Raw genomic sequence first — 19,398 nt, forward strand, 5'->3', positions numbered from 1 at the left:
GGCACACAGGGATTTCTTCATCCCATGTATGCTGGATTCCAGAGCAGATTCCAGTGGGCTTAGTCCTTTAGAGCCCCTCCAGCACAGACCTCAACCCCTGAAGTTTCCCTGAGAGCAGGCCTAGTCTTGGAGAGACTGGGTTCATGGTTAGTTATTGTTGTTAGTTGAGTTTGTAGACAAACAAACAGCTGTCGCAGTTTGTCTTAAAGCATCTTCCTCAGTCATCTGGGTAGTTCAGTTCAGTAAGTGTTCAGAGGTCTTGGTTAGTCTGCATGGCAATTTATTAGTGCACGTTGTAATTTTACACATGCAGGTCATAATCTGCTGAAGGAGCACCCTTTGAACCATAGTGTAGTCATTTGTAATATCTAAAACAAAAAGGAATTCTTAGACCTTTGCTCCAGAGGAGCTGAAGAATATTTTAGAATCTGAAAGAGCTGCCCTTCCCCATTGCCCCTGCTATCTCATTTCACTGCTTGGTTCACAGCACAAAGTTCAGATTGATGCCAAGTGCCAGCCTGAGCAGTTGCCGTGTTCTGTCCTATACAATTTTCCTACATGTAGGGGAGGTGGTTGGGCTGCTGTTCCGAGTACATGTTTACCTTGGACAGCAAGAAGCCAAGTCACTATCTTCCCAATAGCCTCGGGAAGCAGAGTTGGTTATTGATGCCAAGGGGTGAATGTGGGAATTAGAGGGAGACTGAAAATTCAGGAATGAAATAAAAGGGCAGAATCACTCTCTTTTAAAGTGGAAATCCTAGCCCTGGCTTGTGTATCTCAGTGGATTGATCATGGGCCTGTGAAGCAAAGGGTCACTGGTTTGATTCCCAGTCAGGGCACATGCCTGAGTTGCAGGCCGAGTTCCCAGTAGGGGATACATGGGAGGCAACCACACATTGATATTTCTCTCCCACTCTTTCTCCTTCTCTTCCCCTCTCTCTAAAAATAAATAAATAAAATATTTTAAAAAATAAAGTAGAAATCCTGGGTTGTCTATAGGAAACCCATCATAGAAAATCCTGGGCTCTGTAATAGGAGTGCAAGGGGCTTCTACACCAACTTTTGTACTAATTTTGTGTATTTCTCAAGGCAGGCTAGATGAGGGATGGAACCTGGCCCTAAGGAATCAGAAATGTGTTTGAATCCTGGCTCACACTGGTTATACCTGAGTGTAAGCTTTACCCCTCATCTCTGTAAATGGAGATAAAATTAGTGGTTCATTCTGACGAAGATGCAGAATGTTCTTTCTAAAAAGGAATCAAGGTAGGGAGACTTCTCAGTGTGACCAAGGGACTCTGGCTTTTTTCCTTGCTGCCTGCGATCATCAGTGTGTGACTTCCTCACTGTCCGGAGGGGCAGCTTGGCCTCTTGCCATGATTTCTGTAGATAAGCTAGCAGAAAGAGGGTAGGCAGGAAAAGGCTTGTCCCCAGCTTCAAGAAAACTTGGAAGTCCACACAGTTCTGCTTAATCTCCGTGGCCAAAATTTAATCTTGTGGCCCTGTTTCAAGAGAAGCAGGGAAATGAAATAAATACAATTGCAGGTCATCATGTGCTTGGCTAAGGACTGAGGTGCTTTATTCTGGAAAATAGAATAAGTGTTAGTCTCATTTTGTAAAAAATAACCACCTCGAAGGGGTTTGGTGAGGAATTAATGAGCTAGTACACGAAAAACACTAGCCCAGGGCCTGGATATATATAGATGCTATTAATTGGTAATGGTTATTTTACAGTGAAAGCTCAGCCCATGTTGCCTCCCTAGGGCCTTTCTTAATCTTTTTGTCAAGTATTCTTTCCTTTCTTTGAATTCCATAGTATTTTATTCTCGTTTTCTTTTATGGCATTTCTTACTCCTGTCTTTTACTTGTGTATCTTTTAAACTGTGTTGATTAGATGCCTTTTGTGGAAAGAAAGTTTGTCTCAAAGTGATATGAGGAATTATTGACTCACATAACTGAAAAAAATCCAGTGGCAGGTCAAAGTTCAGGTATTGTTTGATTGGGGCACCATTGCCCTTTCTCTGGTTCTCTCAGCTTTGCTCTCTCCATGGGTCAGCCTTCCTCTAAGGCTGCCCTCCTTCATGGATGAAAGCAGCCCCTGAGGTGACAGATTTCCTCTCTCATACCATGAAAGTCCCTGGCATTACTCTGACCTGAATGTCCTGAACTATGGCGGGCAGGAGAAAATCGCATGTTGAGTGCCCAGCTGAGGTAGCAATAGCACCAACCATGAGACTGTTCTGGAGCTGGAGGCAAGGTCCTTCACACTACAACCACATTGCTGCTCCACAGACGGTGTTTTTTCAAAGCAAAATCAAGAGCAGGCAACACACGAAAGCCCACTATACAAGCCTACTAAACCTTAAACATCAGGGCATCAGATTGTTCTCCACAGCATCTAGCTCATCGTGAATTCAAGGGTACGTTTGACAATATAGATGACTGGCTGGGGGAGAAAGCATTCTCCAGTGTAATCCACCAGTCAGTAAATAGAATGATTGTCCGATCCTTTCCCCTATCTTGGTGGCATAAAGGGGCAGGGGGCAAAGAGCAGAAGGAAGGAGTCAATCAGAAGGGACCCAGAAGAGGGTGGCCTGGCCCAGAGGAGCTTCAGAATGAACACAGGGAGAAGCCGATCTCCCAGAAAAACACTCAGGAAGGTCCTGCTCTGGGCCTACCCACCTCTTCGGTCTGCCTAGTACTGGTGGGGTTTTGTTGTTTTGAACATTACAGATTTAGATACAATGGAGCCTTGTTCCCAACCATGTCGTGATTCCAAGCTGCCCTTTGAGCTTCTATTCACAGAAAAGGTCTCCTGTCACTTGAGGGGAGGGAGTGTCCTGGGGTTTCTCATCTTTCCGTGGCCCTCAAGTTATTGCTACGAGAGATTGTACTCTGTTAGGCTTTGGAGAAAAACCCGGCCCTATTGCTGTCTCTCATTACTTTCTGCTGGGCAGGCCCTCTTCTGATTTCTCAGCTACCAGAATATCTTGGTCAGCAGATTCTCATTGTTAGGGAGGTATTCATTCCCCACTAGCAGGAAGTACTAAGTTAATTTTGTTATCCAAGCCAAATGCGGCCTCCTGGAAACACCCACCTCCTGGGTAGTTGGGGGAAACATCCCAACTGCTGGGTGGGAAATTTGATGTAGCATAATTGCAGCCCCCAGCTACCTCCATGAGCATGAGGCCTAGGGGCTTAAGCCAGTGGGAACACCTCTACCGTTCATTACTTTTTAAGACCTGGCCATTACAGTGGACTGTTGACCCCACTGAGATACCACCTAACCGGTAAGTTCAATAATCTTAATGTCTTTCAGCCTTAGGTACTCCCAAGACACTTTTTTTCTGGTTCTGCTCCCACCTCTGTACCTTCTCTCTCATTGGTGAGGCATGGAGGTATGTGCCCCTTAAATGTCACTACACCCCCTGGCTCTGCCCTCTCTTTGAACACTCCAGAACTCCTGGGGTGACCACTCCCATAAGTTGTGTCTGCAACCCTGAACGGTGTCCTTCCTGAGACCTGGGGTGAATCTCCACTTAGACATCCTGATTTGAGCTTCATACTGTCTCCCTATGCCTGAGCTTCCTGCCTCCCTGCATCCACCCTGTCACCCTGAGCCAGTACTCATCAGTCGCCCTTTATTGCTGAATTCCATCACTTCTGCACCATCTGGGGCTCTGACCGGGCCTCCTGCCTGGCCTCTGGTCAGTGCTGCCTGCAGCCTCCCCACACCCATGCCTCTTCTCACTGCTGCCAGGGGCATCAGACACAAGGCTGACACAGCCACCGGAGTCTTCCTGCACTGCAGTCTGCCTCACTCCCTTCCCCTCACTCCATGTGCCCACTCCTCATTCCTACACAACCACAGCCTATGTTCCTGCCTCTTCGAAGCTTTGCTTCTGGGATTTTCTGAGACTTTTGCGNCCTGTCACCCTGAGCCAGTACTCATCAGTCGCCCTTTGTTGCTGAATTCCATCACTTCTGCACCATCTGGGGCTCTGACCGGGCCTCCTGCCTGGCCTCTGGTCAGCGCTGCCTGCAGCCTCCCCACACCCATGCCTCTTCTCAGTGCTGCCAGGGGCATCAGACACAAGGCTGACACAGCCACCGGAGTCTTCCTGCACTGCAGTCTGCCTCACTCCCTTCCCCTCACTCCATGTGCCCACTCCTCATTCCTACACAACCACAGCCTATGTTCCTGCCTCTTCGAAGCTTTGCTTCTGGGATTTTCTGAGACTTTTGCGCCTCCAGGCCTTTGCCCGTGGGTGCTGCCCTCTCCACTGCCCCACCTTCTCTTCCAGGACCCTCTGGAAATCCAAGTAGGGGAGGCTTTCACCCCTCTTAGCCTCAGCCTTTGCTGAATGGCCCCTTCTGCAGCACTCTGCAGTGTAGAGGGGTGATCTGAATACAGACCCATCTCCATGTCCTGGGTGCTTCTCAGGCCTAGAGGCTGCCTTCTGGCCCGTTGTGTTCTAGCACCTCCCATGTTCCTGGCAGGGAGCAGCTGCCCAGCGAATGCTGAACGAATGCCCCTGACAAGGACGGTTTTCATCTTCAGTGGTTCAGGGCTGGGCAGTTGCCAGAAGTTGTAGCTGGTTTCTGTGCCCTCAGTTCTCCCAACCTCACCCAGCCTGCTCAGGCCTGTTAGACAGTTCTGTCCCAATCATCTTCTTGCTTAACATTTTTCAGAATAAAAGTCTAGTCCCTTAGCCTGGCTTAAAATAGCCTTTCAAAGCCTGCCCCCAAAGCTGCCCTGCTTTCTTCTTTGTCCAGCACAGCCTAACTCAGAGACACTCAGTGGACTTTTGCCAAGAGAGTGAATGAATGAAAATACATGAATGAATGACTTATGTATAGGGGGATTCTCACAAATGGAGCCCATTGCTAGGAGACACACCATCCTGAGTACGGAACCAGGCTCAGTGGATTGGAACAGGGATGAAGCCTCACTAAGGGGGAGGGATTTGAAGTAGAAAATAGGGCTGACTCTCCTATCTGGGCCCTGGCACATAGTTTTTATGGTTCTATGAAAACTCAGGTAAGACGGGGCTGTGAGTAGGAGTTGAAGAGCTGCTTCCTTACAAAGCTGTAAACTTTGGGTGCAGAAACTAGTTGCCTGGGACCTAAGCATGGACCAGCTCAGGATCCTCAGCCCCAGGCCCAGCAGCTGGGCTAGGTGAGATGAGACAGTGGCTGTTCTTTAGCACCAGAGCTCATTGAGTGGTGAACACATGTAAGACATTCATTGGTGGGTGCTGGAGGTTCCACGTCCGGCAGGGTGAGTGCAAGCCCTATGACTCCTGACAGGCTCTTTCTGGCAGAAGAGGCCCAGGGAATCATGGTGCCAATTACAGGCTGAGACTGTTGGTCTCCCCACACACCCACTGCTCTCCCGTTTTTCACAGGCTCACTGCTGTGGCCTCAGTCGAAGGCTTCCTCCTTTGGGGCACTTCCCTGGACTCTGGTCAGAAGCAACTCCCTCTCTTGTGCAATACTCACCCACATCCTGAAGCAGTGGTAGGGCACTCAGCCCACATGGCCTTACGGCTGGATGTTCAATCGTTTATTTCCCTACATGGCTGTTGGCCAGTATCTTTACACCCTTTTGAGCATAGGGTAGAGCCAAGGGCTTAGATATTTCTTGACTGAATTGTGGTTCAGTGATTATTTTTAAATTATTTTCAACAGTTTTGCACTGTCATCAAAGGACACAGCAGTGAAAAGGCAATCGACAGAATGGAAGAATATTGCAAATCCTACATCTGATGAGAAGTTATTATCTAGAATACATTAAGAACTTGTACAACTCAACAATTTAAAAAAACTGGAAAAATGGGCAAAGAGCTTGAACAGACATTTCTCCAAAGATGTGCAAATGGCCATTAAGTGCAGGAAAAGATGCTCAACATCAGTAACATTAGGGAAATGAAAATCAAAGTGAGATGCCGCCTCACATCCAGTAAGGTAGCTCCTGTTAAACAGAAACAGAGTAAGGGTTTGGAGAAATCGATTTCCTTGCACTTTGTCGGTGGGACTGTGAAATGGTACAGCTATGGAAAACAATATGGCAGTCCCACAAAAATTAAAAACAGAATTATTATATAATCCAGCAATCCCATTTCTGGCATGCCCCCGAAAGAACTGAGAGATATCTGTACACTCACATCCATGGCAGCATTGGCTGTAATAGCCAGGAGGCAGAAGTAATCCCCCAAGTGGTCATCAGTGGGAGAGTGGATCAACAGTGGGATAGTAGCTTGAAAAGGAGAGAAATCCTGTCACGTGCTACAACATGGATGAACCTAGAAGACATTATGCTAAATGAACTAAAACAGTTACAAAAAAGATAAATATAGCATGTTTTAAGGTACCTGTAAGAGGTACCTAGAGCAGCCAAATTCGTAGATACAGAAAACAGGCGGTTGCCAAAGGCCGGGGAGGGCAGGGTGGAAAGGGTTCTGGAGATTGGCCTCACAACGGTGTGAAGGTGCCTAACACCACTGAGCTCTGTGTGCTTAGAAATCGCTAAGATAGTAAATTTTATGATAGTATATTTTACCACTAGTAAACATTTAAAGTTCTCTCTTGGCCTGTTCAGATTGTTCTCTAGGTGAGCTTGTCCTAAAGTGGCACCCTGTGGGTTTGGGGTTTGTTACTTGGCCACAGAATGCCTCTAGGGGAAATATCTTACTTGCCCAGGAAAATGACCTAGGCCTTCATTTGGAGCGCAGTTCATGGACCCAAGAGTCCACATCACCCAGGTTAGTTAGAAACACAGAACCTCAGGACCCATCCCAAACTGAATCAGAATCTGCATTTTAGTAGACTTCCAGGTGATGTGTGCAAGTTAGTACTGGAAAAGCCTGGCCTGGAGGATAGTCTCTCTGGGAAGTTGGGCATTAAAATGAGGGGTTGGGGGTACACACAGTAACCAGGATCTTGGGAGGAGCTAGCCCTGCTCCTCTAACGATTTAGGGGTAGGGAAACAGGCCCTGAGGACCACAGTGGCAGCAGAGGTTGCTGGACACACCTGGTTGGGCTCTGTGGACTGACTTTACAGGTATAAGCTCATGTATTCTGTGTGCCATTGAGAAAGTTACCATCTTTCTTTGCCTTAACTCCCCCCCCCCCCAAAGGGTATGGGGATTAGGCAGTGAGCCAGAGAAGCTGTAATAGTCTGGGCAGGGGCTACAGAGGCCCAGGGGCGCCCGGATACCGGCTCTAGTGGGGTGGCCCCCAAAGCACCCTTTTTCAGATCTGGTACGCGAGGTGGGGGGCTGGGCCAGGGGCGGTAGGGCTGTTGACAGTCCTCCAAGGCTCTCACGATGGGCCACCAAATGGCAGAATCCTCTGGGCGCTCTTCATACGGGCAGAGGACTCTGCCACAGGCATCCTCATGTCACTCATTCCACTGCTCCTGCGGCCCACGCACAGGACCACCGCGGCCCCCGGCTGCAGCGTATGCGATGAGTTGTTTCTTTTTTTTCTTGTTTTTTTTTGAGGTGGGTGCCCTTTTCCACTTCGTACCACCGCAGTATGCTTCGAGATACTTGGTTTCCCCCATGTGGCCCACATCTGGTTCCCTTACTTAGGACACTCTTTCCTCACTTAATTCCACACCGTGTACCTCATCAGGATCCCCAGTACCTGGTCCCATTTCACTCGACTCCCCTAGGTGGGTCCGGTACATAGGATAGCACCTGAGGGTCTCCTACTTTATACCTGGGCCCATTTTTTGCACCTCCCCTGCAGCCCCGGGGTCCGCACAGCTCTTCCCGAACATGGGTTTGACCTACACCTCCCGACCTGACGCAGTGGTTGTCCAGGAACAGTTGCCCCGCTCTGCTGGGCACCTTCCCCTTCCCCAGCATCCCGGAAGTAGGCGAAAGGGCGGAACAGATCAGACCTCTGGTCCCAGTCGCCTCCTAGCTACTGGGCGCGTACAGTGCACAACCGCTGAAACTTTATCAACTAACCTCTTGAATCCCCAATCTTTTTCTTCCTCCACCCTTTGCTCAGCTGCATTCTCAGAAACGCTGAGCACATGCTCGTCTAGGGAGTGCCAACCGGGGAAGTCTTCCTTGCAAACGCCCTGCCCCTCACACTAGGGAGTGACTCCCCACCACGGGGAGTGACGGTCCCAGGAGGTGAGAGGAGTTCCACCCAGCAGGTGTAGGGCAGTGAGGATTGCCAGAGGATCAGAGCAGGAAAATGCAATTTGTTGCTTCTTCACCCAATCTCTACATGGCACCACAGATAAAGAAGTGTGCCGGGGCATCTGAGTGGTCTCTGTGGGGAAGCAGTTCCAAGCGACAACACAAACGGTCATTCTCTTCCCCCATCCCAGGTGGAAAAGGGGTAGGAAAGAAGTGAGAGGTGGCTGGTTCGATTCCGAGTCAGGGCACATTCTTGAGTCTCTGGCCAGGTTCCCGGTAGGGGGCGCGCTAGAAGCAACCGGTTGATGTATCTCTCGCACATTGGTGTCTTTCCCCTCTCTTTCTCCCTCCCCCCTCAAAAATCTTAAAAAAAAAAAAAAAGGAAGAAGTGAAACTCCGTGTAATATCGCGCGCGCGCAGGCGCGGCCCAGGGTAACCCAGCAGGTTTCCAGATGCACCGCCCCGGTGTCATTACGGGGCGGGGAGGCGCGACCGACTCGGGCGTGGGGAGGCGGAGTGTGTGTGGGCCGGCTTTCACTCCGGCCAGGCCAGGGACAGCGCGGCAGGCAGGCCTGGGTCATGGCTGGCGGGGAGGAGCAGCCGGGGGCCGAACTGCTGGCTTTCGCTCCGTTCTCGCACTGGAGCACGCAGCCGCTCGCCTCCGGCTATGGCCCGCTCAGCCTGAGTGAGCTGCGGGCGCGAGAATTCAGCCGCCTGGCAGGTGAGAGCGGCGGGGGCACCTGCGCAGGGCTGGCCGGGCAGCGTGGGGGGTATGCGGTTTCTAAGGAGCTTTCTGCCCCAGTTGGGAAAGACGTTTCTTCATTTGGGGCTCATTTTGAATGGGAAGACCTGGAGGGACGTGTTCACGCCTCCAATTCGTGGATATGACTCCCTGAGGTCTCACCTGCAGCCCCGAGTCTTCCCAGTGCCATAGGACCAACCTAGACTCTTTTCACCTGTCCTCGTCCTCTGCGAACAGGGCTTAAAATTCTGCCTTCAAGAGTGCCGACTCTAAAGGTCCAACTGGGACTGGGGTTGTAAAAAATATTGCAAGAATGTCCAGTGGCCCTCCCTCTTTTGTTGCTCCTCTGGACACAGCAGTGTTGTGTAGGCGATCAGTGCCGTGGACACGACCCGGGTAAGGCCGCCTGGCAGGGCCCAGCACCCCTCCCCCAGCCCCGGTCTGCCCCGCCCCCAAGACTGCGTTCCAGGCTGCTGAGAGGGCTAACCAGCAACTTTTATGTTCAAAACCTCATTTTTTCTCGTTTTAAAACAATGCCTCTGAACTCTAGCTCGCTGGGCATTGAAGAATTAGCAAATTGTAAACTGAGCAAATTGAGCGTTGAGTACAAGGTGAGCCTGTCCATTGAACATGAAGATGGGGATCGATCCCGTCGTGCCTCTAAGTTCCGAAAGGAGGAACAGTTCGGTTAACTTTGAAATCGAGCTGGATCTGGCCCTGTGGCGATTCTCAGCTCATTAATGCAAGGCGGGAGCCCCGCCCAGAGGACAACTGACCCTTTAGCCAGAAATCTTGTGAGAGGGACTTCCATGAGCCTTAAGAACAGCGTGCCAAGAGAGGGGACGGTCCTCAAGTTAAGTGGCAGGTCACAGTGCGGGCACCTGAGTTTGAAGTGCATTTATTTTCTTGATGAACAATTACCATACCTCGCTGTGTATAATGAGCTCCCTTGTACAATGCACACACACGTTTTGGGCCCAGACTTTCAGGAAAAATATCTTTTATTTTAATTTTTTAATGGTATTATTTATTTATTTATATTTAGAAACAAAACTGATGTCACATTCCAGGGTATTAGTTTACATATGGCTATCATTATTACTTTCTAGAGTTAAACTTTTAACACATACATGTAAATAGAAGAATGAAAAACATGTATATAGATACGGAATTAGTGCTACCCATGCAGAGCGCATGCTTTTTTTGCCCAAAATTTTAAGGGAAAAATAAGTGCACGCATTACACACGGGAAAATACGGTGATTGGTGACTGCTCCCTGCTGGTGGCAGAACAGCAACCATGATTTACATGTCATTAATCAGGTAGCTGATTCCAGCTCTTTGGGCCATTTCCTTATGTTTCAGTTAGTGACTCTTTTTGAGCGGCTTTGAGGGCTGTGGCCTCCTCTTGGGGTGTCCCCTGTCTGTGGTTAGGTGGGGAGGCTCAGGAGGATGGCACCTCTGGCTGGCATGCTCTACCCCGTTCTCTACAGTGGCACATTCACCTGCAGGAGGCAGCCCTGTCCCTCTGTCTCCACCTTCCCTCTCTGAACTATTTTATTGTGGAGATTTCCCACCCACAGAAATAGATACGACGAACACCCACAGGTGCAGAAGGAGGGAGGGAGGTTTCCCATTCTTCTGATGCAAGTCCCAGAAGCTGTAATCATCCAGGCCGTAATTATTTTAGCACCTTAGTCCCCTAATCCCCTCCAGCTCTGATCCCTCACACCATCATTGGCTGAACCCTCAACACCCCCCTGGGAAAGTACAGCTGTGTTCTCTGGGCACCTCCTCGTTTCACTCTTATCCTTTAAAGAGCAGCACCTTTCCCCTGCAATGTGTAATTTGGATGTGACAGCCAGGATTTCGGGCTGGGCTTCAGGTCCTCTTTAACATCTACCACTACAGATGCTCCTCCTCTTACCATGGGGTTACCTGTGGATAAACACATCATAAACTGAAAATATCCTAAGCTGAAAATACATTTAATACCCCTACCACACATCATAGCTCAGCCTGGCCTACCTTAACTGTGCTCCAAACACTTGCATTAGCCTACAGTGGGGCAGAATCAGCTAACACAATGAATACACTGGAGCATCAGGGTTTACCCTCATGAAGGCATGGCTGTCTGGGAGCCATGACTTGCTGCCGTGCTGAATATCACAGGAGAAGATCGTACTGCATGTTGTTAGACCACAAAAAAATCAAAATTCAAGGACAGTTTCTGCTGAATGTGTATTGTTTTCATACCATCATAAACTCAGAAAATTGTAAGTCAAGCCATCAAAAGTTGAGAGTTGTCTGTTCCTGTGGTAGTGTTGCATGCATCCTTATTTATCTATTTCATGTAAGTTCCCAGCGTGTTCTCCACATGATGGTTAAAGTAGGCGTTCGTGGACTACACTCACCCCTCCTACCGCCAGGAGTCTTGGAACATATCCACCTTTTTCCCCCTCATAGGGCAGGGAGAAACAAAACAACATGATTTTTAATTCCTCTTCCTTCTCCCTCGCCTCATAGATTTTCTGCAGGTTTGTGACTTTGTCTGGGTAAGTGGTGGCTCTGGATAATTAAATACATCGTCAGGACCTTGGATTAGGCAATGGTTTCTTATGATACCAAAAACATAAGCAACAATAACAACAAAAATAGACAAATTGTGCTCCATCAATATTAAAACTTCGGTGCTTCAATGGATACATTAAAAAAAGTGAAATGACACCCCAGTGATTGGGAGAAAAGTTGTGCACAAATAGTCAGAGCAGCATTATTTATAACAGAGAAAAAAGTGGGAAGAACCCAAATATTCATCAGCTAATGAATGGATAAACAAAAATACTTTGTTCACACAATGGCATACTATTCAGTCATAAAAAGGAATGAAGTTCTAATACAGGCTTGAATATGGATGCACCAGGAAAATATTATGCTAAGGGAAAGAAAGCAGACCCAAAAGACAATATTTTATATGATTTCATTCATATAAAATGTCCAGAATTGGAAAATATGGAGACACAGAGTAGATTAGTGATTACTGGGGCTGGAACTGGGAGTAATTAGTAGTGCGTATAGGGTCTCTTGGAGCTGAAAGAAAATTTCTGAAATTAGTTTTGATGGTTGCACAACTTTATGAATATACTAAAACCACTAAACTGTATACTTTAAAAGTGTGAATTGTATGCTATGGGAATAATATCTCAACAAAGCTGTCATAAAACAAGCAGAGCCCATCCTGCCGAGAAAAAACTATTTGTTAAGTGAAGGAAAGAATGAGTAAGTCTATTTACCTTGTATGCTCTTGAAAATGTACCTGCGAGTTTGCGCCATGTCAGTGCTTTGACAGGGCCAGACAGGTGTGCAATGATTCTTCCTTCTAGATGCACGGTGATGATCAGTCAATTCATTTCTGATTTTTTGCTATGGCTGACAATGCTGCATTGAACATCCTCATAGAAAGGCCATTTCACAAAAGCACAGTTGTTTATAAGATCGGCTCCTAGAAGAATAGTTGCTGGGTCGAAGAGAGTTTGCATTTTAAAGTGAGACCAATATTGCCCAATTGCTGTCCATGAAGAAGTTGCACCAGCTTGCCCTCCTCCCGGCCATGTACCATCGGGCCTGTTTCCCCACACCCTCACTCACGCAGTGACTTAGCACCCTTTGGATCTCGGCCCCCTCGTGGGTAACCCTCCATATCTTACTCTCATCTAAAGTGGACTTTCTTGGTTTATGAGAGAGGCCAAAAGGATCATTGAAATTATGCACTAGTGTTTTCTGAAGCTCTCAAAGCCTCCAAAAGGTGTAGAATTCACCTGGGAAAGTGAAATCAGGGCTTGCCCACCAGGGGAGCTGCCAGAAGAGGGTGTGAGTCACAGGTGACTTAGCTTCTCCATCATTGATCACAGATGTCTGTTGGGCTCTTCCTCCACATGAGATGCTCTTCCAGGTTCATAAGAGAGCTGGTTCATCAGGAAGGCTCTCTCGGGGCTCTAAAGGTCTTTAAATATGTAGTTTTTCTGTTGCTCATATCTACGTTTGGATTAAGAAGCACATGTCGAGAGACTGGGAGGTATGATTGGCATGGTGTCACATCTAAATGCATCACATGGGCACTGCCCAAGCTCACACAAACCAGCGCTGGGTAAAATGCATGGAAAACTTCTAAAAATGAACCACAGCTTTATTTCGTGCTTTCTTTCAGGAACCGTCTACCTTGACCACGCAGGAGCCACATTGTTCGCCCAGAGCCAGCTCACTAGCTTCACTCAGGACCTCACGGAAAATGTTTATGGTAAAGAAAAACACACCATCACTGGTTTTTGCATTGAACATTAGCCAACTACATTCAGCTCATATAGTTCTGCTTAATAAATGCCAGGTTGATAGAATGGGGCCGAGCCCGACACCCAAAGCTGAATAAGCACGATGAGGAGGAGGCCAGGCAAACACACGTCATTCCCCACAACACGCATGCTGCTGGGGTGGGAGAACTTGCTCAGGGACACATGGGTGACTTCTGGGAGAAGGGGTCAGCGTCAAGAAGGGCACTGAGGTACAAGGTGCTGTATCTGGTGGTGTGATGACTCTGTATGACTGGCACCGCGCAGAGAGTGGGACAACAGAAGGAGCACTTTATGAATATTTATTCAGCCACTTTGGTGTTGGGGCATGGTACACATGGCAACAAAGTCCCTGCCTTCATGGACTCTGGACTCTGGTTCAGTCAAGGCAAGACCTTAATGAAGTGATCTCCAAATAAATGTAGATTACCAACTCCGTGAAGGCCTCCGGTGCCATGGGGGTCTGGATCTGCAGAGTGACAGTGGAGTGTCAGTGTGAATGTCAGGGAAATTTCCTTAGGAGTGGGGTCGATGCCAGCACTCACTGGGAAAAGAGTCGGGAGAAGGCATTCCAGGCAGAGGGAATAGCATGAGCCAAGCCCCTGCTGTGGTTTCAGGAACCAGCCCAGGAACTCAGAGGGAGGGGAAGGGAGCAGTGGAAGTATGAATGGAGAGGTTGGGTGGTACCTGATAGGTGCCCTGTAGAGTTTGATCTTTATTCTAGAAACAAGGGCCAGTCACTGAGGGCGTTGATCAGCAGTGTAATGGAATCAGGAGGTAACTTTGGAAAGGGAGTTTGAAATACCAGCAGTTGCAGCTGCAACAGCGGCGATGACAATAGCAATGAATATAACTGTACAGAGCACTCCTGGCACTTCAGGTCCTGTTCCAGTGCTTCAACTCTGTTACCTCTCCAGTCTCCGGACAAGCCAGGGTATAGGTTCTGTTATCACCTGTGTTGTACAAGTGAGGAAACAGGCCCCCAAGAGAGCAGGTAATTACCCTCACCTGGAAGGAGATGGGGGCTGAGTCTCTAGGCAGTTTGGCTCCAGAGTGCAAGCCCATGACCTCCACCAGATGTCGCAGGTCATGACATCTTGTCCTGTCACACTAAGGCTCTGGTAGCCAGCAGATACTTACTTGTGGAGAACAGCCTCCTGGGAAGATGCCCACAAGGCACTTTATCTTGACTTTAATCTGTGGTTCTCAAAGAGACCTGCAATTCTCTTTCCTGGACCTGTGTAAGAGTCGTAGTGGTGGGAAAGGGGCTGACCGGAGAGACGATGCAGGTGGTCCTAATGGCACGGGGCTACAAACCAAGGTGATGAAAGGCAACCCGGGCAAGTCGCAGGTTACTGGTTGACATGGAAAAGGAACGTTGGTAGCTTCAATGCCCAAACATCCAGTGTACTTTGAGGGAACCGAAGCAAAAACCCCAAAACAGAAAGTTACAAGATTTGCCTTAACGTGAACATGTGGTCTTGCTCCTGGGAATGCTGGTGACCAGGCCCGGCAGGACAGGTCCTCGGAAAGGTCTGTGTTCCCATCTGGGGGCTGTGTTTTGAGGGAGATCCTCTGGGACAGACACAGGGGCTGTACCAGGTCCCGGGAGAAAAACTAGAAATTGACAAGGGAAAGGTGAAATTGGGAGAGCCTTTTGCCTCAAGAAGAGGTGGCTCTGGGGAGCGGTAATGGCCCCCCTCCAAACATTTGGAGGAGGAGACATATGTGTTTCTGCAGACACAGTGCCAGTAGCAGGGGTGTGAGTAGGTGCAGGTGACAGATGGGGACTGAGGTTGTGTGGTGTCATGGCTCTGTCCCATGCATGGGTAGGGGAAAGGGCAGCCTCCTGAGTGTGTAGACAGGGCTCCCTGGAGTTAATGAGAAGAACCGTGCAGGGCACCAGTGGGGAAATCTGCAGAAAAGCGTCGGGGGTTGACCTGGCTGCCTCTGAGTGTCTGACTCCCAGGTCCAAAATGCTCTTCCTAGATCCTTGTCTTGTTTTCCTAGTGATGAGAAGGGTTTGTTTTGTTTGTTTGTTTGCTCAACAGCTTTCTTGAGTTATATTTTATATTCATAAAATTCACCTATTTCAAGAACACAATTTAATGATTTTTAGTAACTTTACCGAGTGGTACAAGCATCATTATAAATCATTTAGAATATTTTCTTCCCACAGTAAGGTCTCTGATGCCCATTCCCAGGTGATGTCTGTTGCTCCCCCACCCCTTCAACCCCCACCCTCCATTCCTTCATCCTCAGCCCAGGCCAGCACTAACCTACTATTTTCTGCCTCTCTATACAGTTGCCTTTGCTGGAGATTGTAAATAGAATCATACAACACGTGATCTCTGTGTCTGGCATCTTTGACTTAGCATGGTTTTGAGATGCACGCATGACATAGCCAGTAGTTTGTTCCTTTTTACTGACAGATCATTTTCCATTATATGGGCATATTACTTTTTACCTCTCTGTTCTCCAGCTGATGGAGATAAAGAACATAAATTATGTTCTTCACAAATAGAGCTGCTGCGAACATTCATGTGCATGGCTGTGTGTGTGGACCTGTTTTCATGTCTCTTGAGTACATAGGAATGAAGTCTCTGGGGCATATGATAGTTTTATGCTTAACTTTTGGGGACACTGAGGGACAGGGTTTTGGAGGAACACAAGTGGTGAGTGACTTGATGGCTTTGTCTTTGTAACTTGCCAGGTAATCCTCACAGCCAGAACATCAGCAGCAAACTCACCCATGACACTGTGGAGCAGGTGCGCTACAGGTGAGTGGCAGGGCGCCGGCCCGAGCGGGCACGCCCAGGTGTATGGGCTTCCTTCCTACTGCTGGCCTGCATCCCACAAAGGTTCTGAATTGGTTTCCGAAACATAACTTTCAGCTAAATGGCCGCATGCACAGTGATATAAAGATCAGGGTCAGAGGGCAGGAAGGTGAGAGTGAGTAGGTGCCGAGAGGGAAAGACCAGGGGTGCAGGTGGGCAGCTCTGAAGTGTGCACCGCCGTGTGTGAGGCCCCAGGCTGGTGCCATGGCTCCTGGGGAAGGAGTGATGAGGAGTGACTCAGGTTGTAAGTCTTGTTTTTAGAGAGAAGAAAAACAATTTCTCTGGTTTTTCTTTTCATGTTTCCTTAGGTATCTTGTTTTATTCATCGCCTCTTTTTAAAAATAATAGTTGTACATTAAACAGCTCTTTAGCCTGGCTGGTGTGGCTCAGTGGATTCAGTGCTGGCCTGCAAACCAAAGGGTTGCCAGTTTGATTCCCAGTCAGGGCACTTGCCTGAATTGTGGACTGGGTCCCGAGCTGGGGGTGCGCAAGAGGCAACCACACATAGATGTTTCTCTCCCTCTCTTTCTCCCTCCCTTCCCTTCCATCTAAAAAAATTCTTTTAGAAAAAGCTCTTTATATTTTTCCATATGTAATAATTAGTTTTTGGGAAATAATTTTCAGGTGGTACCTAAAGCTAGTTGAATGGATACAATATTAAATTATCCCCAATCTGAAAAGGATACTGGGTTGCCAATATTAAAAGCAGTGTGAAACAAGTTGATGACTTAAAACTTGTTATGATAGAGCCACATAGTAGGCCGGTGTGTGTGGGGGGGTCTGTTTTGAACTAAGGTGAATGTAGTTGTGGAATTGTCTTCTCCTTGGGTGAGGGTGGGGGTGGGGGTGGGGGAGTAGGGAGTTGTGAGCCGAGGTGATTTTGCGAGTTTGAATGCATTTGTCCCCTCTTCCCACAACCACTTCTGTACCTGCCCTAACTTCACAGTGATGGCAGAGCCTGTCTGGGTGTGTGTTTGTTTGTGTGTCTGTTTTTTGGCTATTGAGGTAGAGAGATGTCATATTTAGTAGAAATGCAACTAACTCCAAACATTGGACACTGGAGCGAGACCAAGTGGTTGTCTCAACGCTGTGCTTCTTCCAGGATCTTGGCGCACTTCCACACCTCCCCAGACGACTACAGTGTGGTCTTCACAGCCGGGAGCACGGCCGCCCTGAAACTGGTGGCAGAGGCCTTCCCCTGGGCGTCCCTGGGCCCGGACAGCCGCGGGAGTTTGTACTGTTACCTCACCGACAACCACACCTCCGTGGTGGGCATGAGGACGATCGCCAGAGCCAAGAACGTCACTTTCGTGCCGATCAGGCCAGAGGACATGTATTTGGCGGAGAAGCAGGGTGCCACCACCAGCGATCCTGACTGCCAGCTTGTGCATCTCTTTTGTTATCCAGCTCAGAGTAACTTTTCCGGGACCAGATACCCTCTGTCCTGGATAGGAGAGGTCAAGTCCGGGCAGACGTGCCCTGTGCGCATGCCTGGGAAGTGGTATGTGCTCCTGGACGCAGCCTCCTACGTGAGCACCTCCACTTTGGACCTGTCGGTTCACCAGGCTGATTTCATCCCCCTCTCCTTCTATAAGATCTTTGGCTTCCCTACCGGCCTGGGTGCTCTGTTGGTACATAACCGGGTGGCTCCCCTGATGAGGAAAACCTACTTTGGAGGAGGCACTGCCGCTGCGTACCTTGCAGGGGAAGACTTCTATGTCCCGAGACAGTCGGTGGCAGAAAGGTAACCCCACCGTGAGTGTGGCTTAGGCAGAGTTCAGCAAGTCTGGCGTCTGGCCTGGGCCCCCTGCAGGGTTGTGCAGGGGACCAGGCTGGGCCACTGGGGTCAGGGGAGTTGTCCTTTACTGGTAGCCCGGGCTCAGAGGTGGGAGGCAGAGGTCCCGTCCGTGGCTGGGTGAACTCTGCTTCTGCCCGCTCCTTCCCAGCTGTGGGAGGACAAGGGCCGGCAGGAAAAGGCTGCAAGCGGAAGAGGTGAAAGGATCTGAAGATTCTGTAGCAAGTTTACAGCTGTTAGAATCAGCACGGGTTGGCCCTAGTTAATAAGAGAAATCAGTTAAACTAAAGCCCACCAGGGTTGTGGGGTGTTGTTGACAACAGCCTCTGTGAGTCCCGCTATGAGTTACAGAGGACATTGGAGGGCCGGCAACTACTGTCATCAAATGTCACAGGCCTCTGACGGAGTATGTGTCTTTCTTAGGCCAGGGTCCAGGCCATGTGGGCTATATTCGGGAATTTCCCAGAAGGCTATGACTGGTACCTACACAGTTAAGTATGGGAGAGGGTGAACATGGAAGCTGAATCAGGGTTCTGCTGCTTCCAACAGGAAGGATTTCATGGGGTTGGGACAGGTTGGGTCACCTGCTGGTGTCTGAGAAGGCCCAAGGCCTGGGTGGGAAAATGGGTCACCCAGCTGCAGGCTCAAGGGTCATGCAGGGGTTGGTGTGGCTTTGACCTCGGAGTTATTGGTTAAGTGTGGAAGCCCCAGAGCTGGTTTGCTGCGGGAGAGTGAACCCTGGCCTCAGCGCACAGCAGCTGTGAGAACAGGGGCATGCGAATGGATCTCTGCCCCTCTTGTGTTTCCCGTAAAGTGGGCCTCTCAAAGGGTGCAGTTTTTTTGGAGCTAATATGGGTGAAGCACCAAGATGGAGTTGGTATCAATACGTGGTGAGGCTGTTTAACGCCTTTTTAAATTCAGAACTTCTCCATAGGTGGGGATTCTAAAATAGGAACACTAATGTAAAATGTTTTGAATTCAAGTGTGATAATATAGTATGTAATATGACTAAGTGAGAATAGAAAGATAGGCACAACATATAAATTAAAGGCAGAACAGAATGGCAACCCCAATTTTTTTTGTAATCTTCGCCCAAGAACATTTTTTTTCATCGTGTTTAGAGAGGGAGAGGAAGGGAGAGAGGGAAACATCAGTGTGAGAGAGGGACATCGATTGATTGGTTGCCTCCCATACCCGTCTGGACCAGGGATCATTTGACCACCAGGGGTCACACGCACCCACGCCCAGACCAGGGGTCAAACCCACAACCCTTTGGCTTTGGGGTGACACTCCAACCAACTGAGCCACCCAGGCCAGGGCGACAAGCCAACTTCATCGAGCCAATAGGATGGTGAAGGTAGAGAGAAGCGGGGCAGTTCATTCAGGCAGAGTGCTGGTGGGCTGAGCTGGACCAGACCACTTTCCCTCGGTTTGGGGGGGCTGCCTCACATACAACAGGTGCCACCCCGAAGTTCCCAGAAACCCGAAGGTCTTTATTTGCAGTTAGAAGCCTAATTCTTTTC

At 48.9% G+C, this 19,398-nt stretch overlaps 1 protein-coding gene across 1 annotated transcript in view; it reads left to right on the plus strand.

Moving 5' to 3' along the window:
• Positions 1-8,670: 8,670 nt before the first annotated feature.
• Positions 8,671-19,398, plus strand: part of MOCOS (molybdenum cofactor sulfurase) — a 50,523-nt gene continuing 39,795 nt past the window's right edge. Inside the window, exons 1-4 of the mRNA XM_037033112.1 lie at positions 8,671-8,877; positions 13,105-13,194; positions 15,957-16,023; positions 17,183-17,824. Of these exons, the coding sequence (XP_036889007.1) occupies positions 8,736-8,877; positions 13,105-13,194; positions 15,957-16,023; positions 17,183-17,824 (941 nt within the window). The 5' untranslated portion in view covers positions 8,671-8,735. The remainder of the gene's footprint in view (positions 8,878-13,104; positions 13,195-15,956; positions 16,024-17,182; positions 17,825-19,398) is intronic.

Source organism: Sturnira hondurensis, unplaced genomic scaffold (assembly GCF_014824575.4).
Source record: "Sturnira hondurensis isolate 20B ecotype Veracruz unplaced genomic scaffold, ASM1482457v3 Scaffold0001872, whole genome shotgun sequence".
Classification (NCBI taxonomy): Eukaryota; Metazoa; Chordata; class Mammalia; order Chiroptera; family Phyllostomidae; genus Sturnira; species Sturnira hondurensis.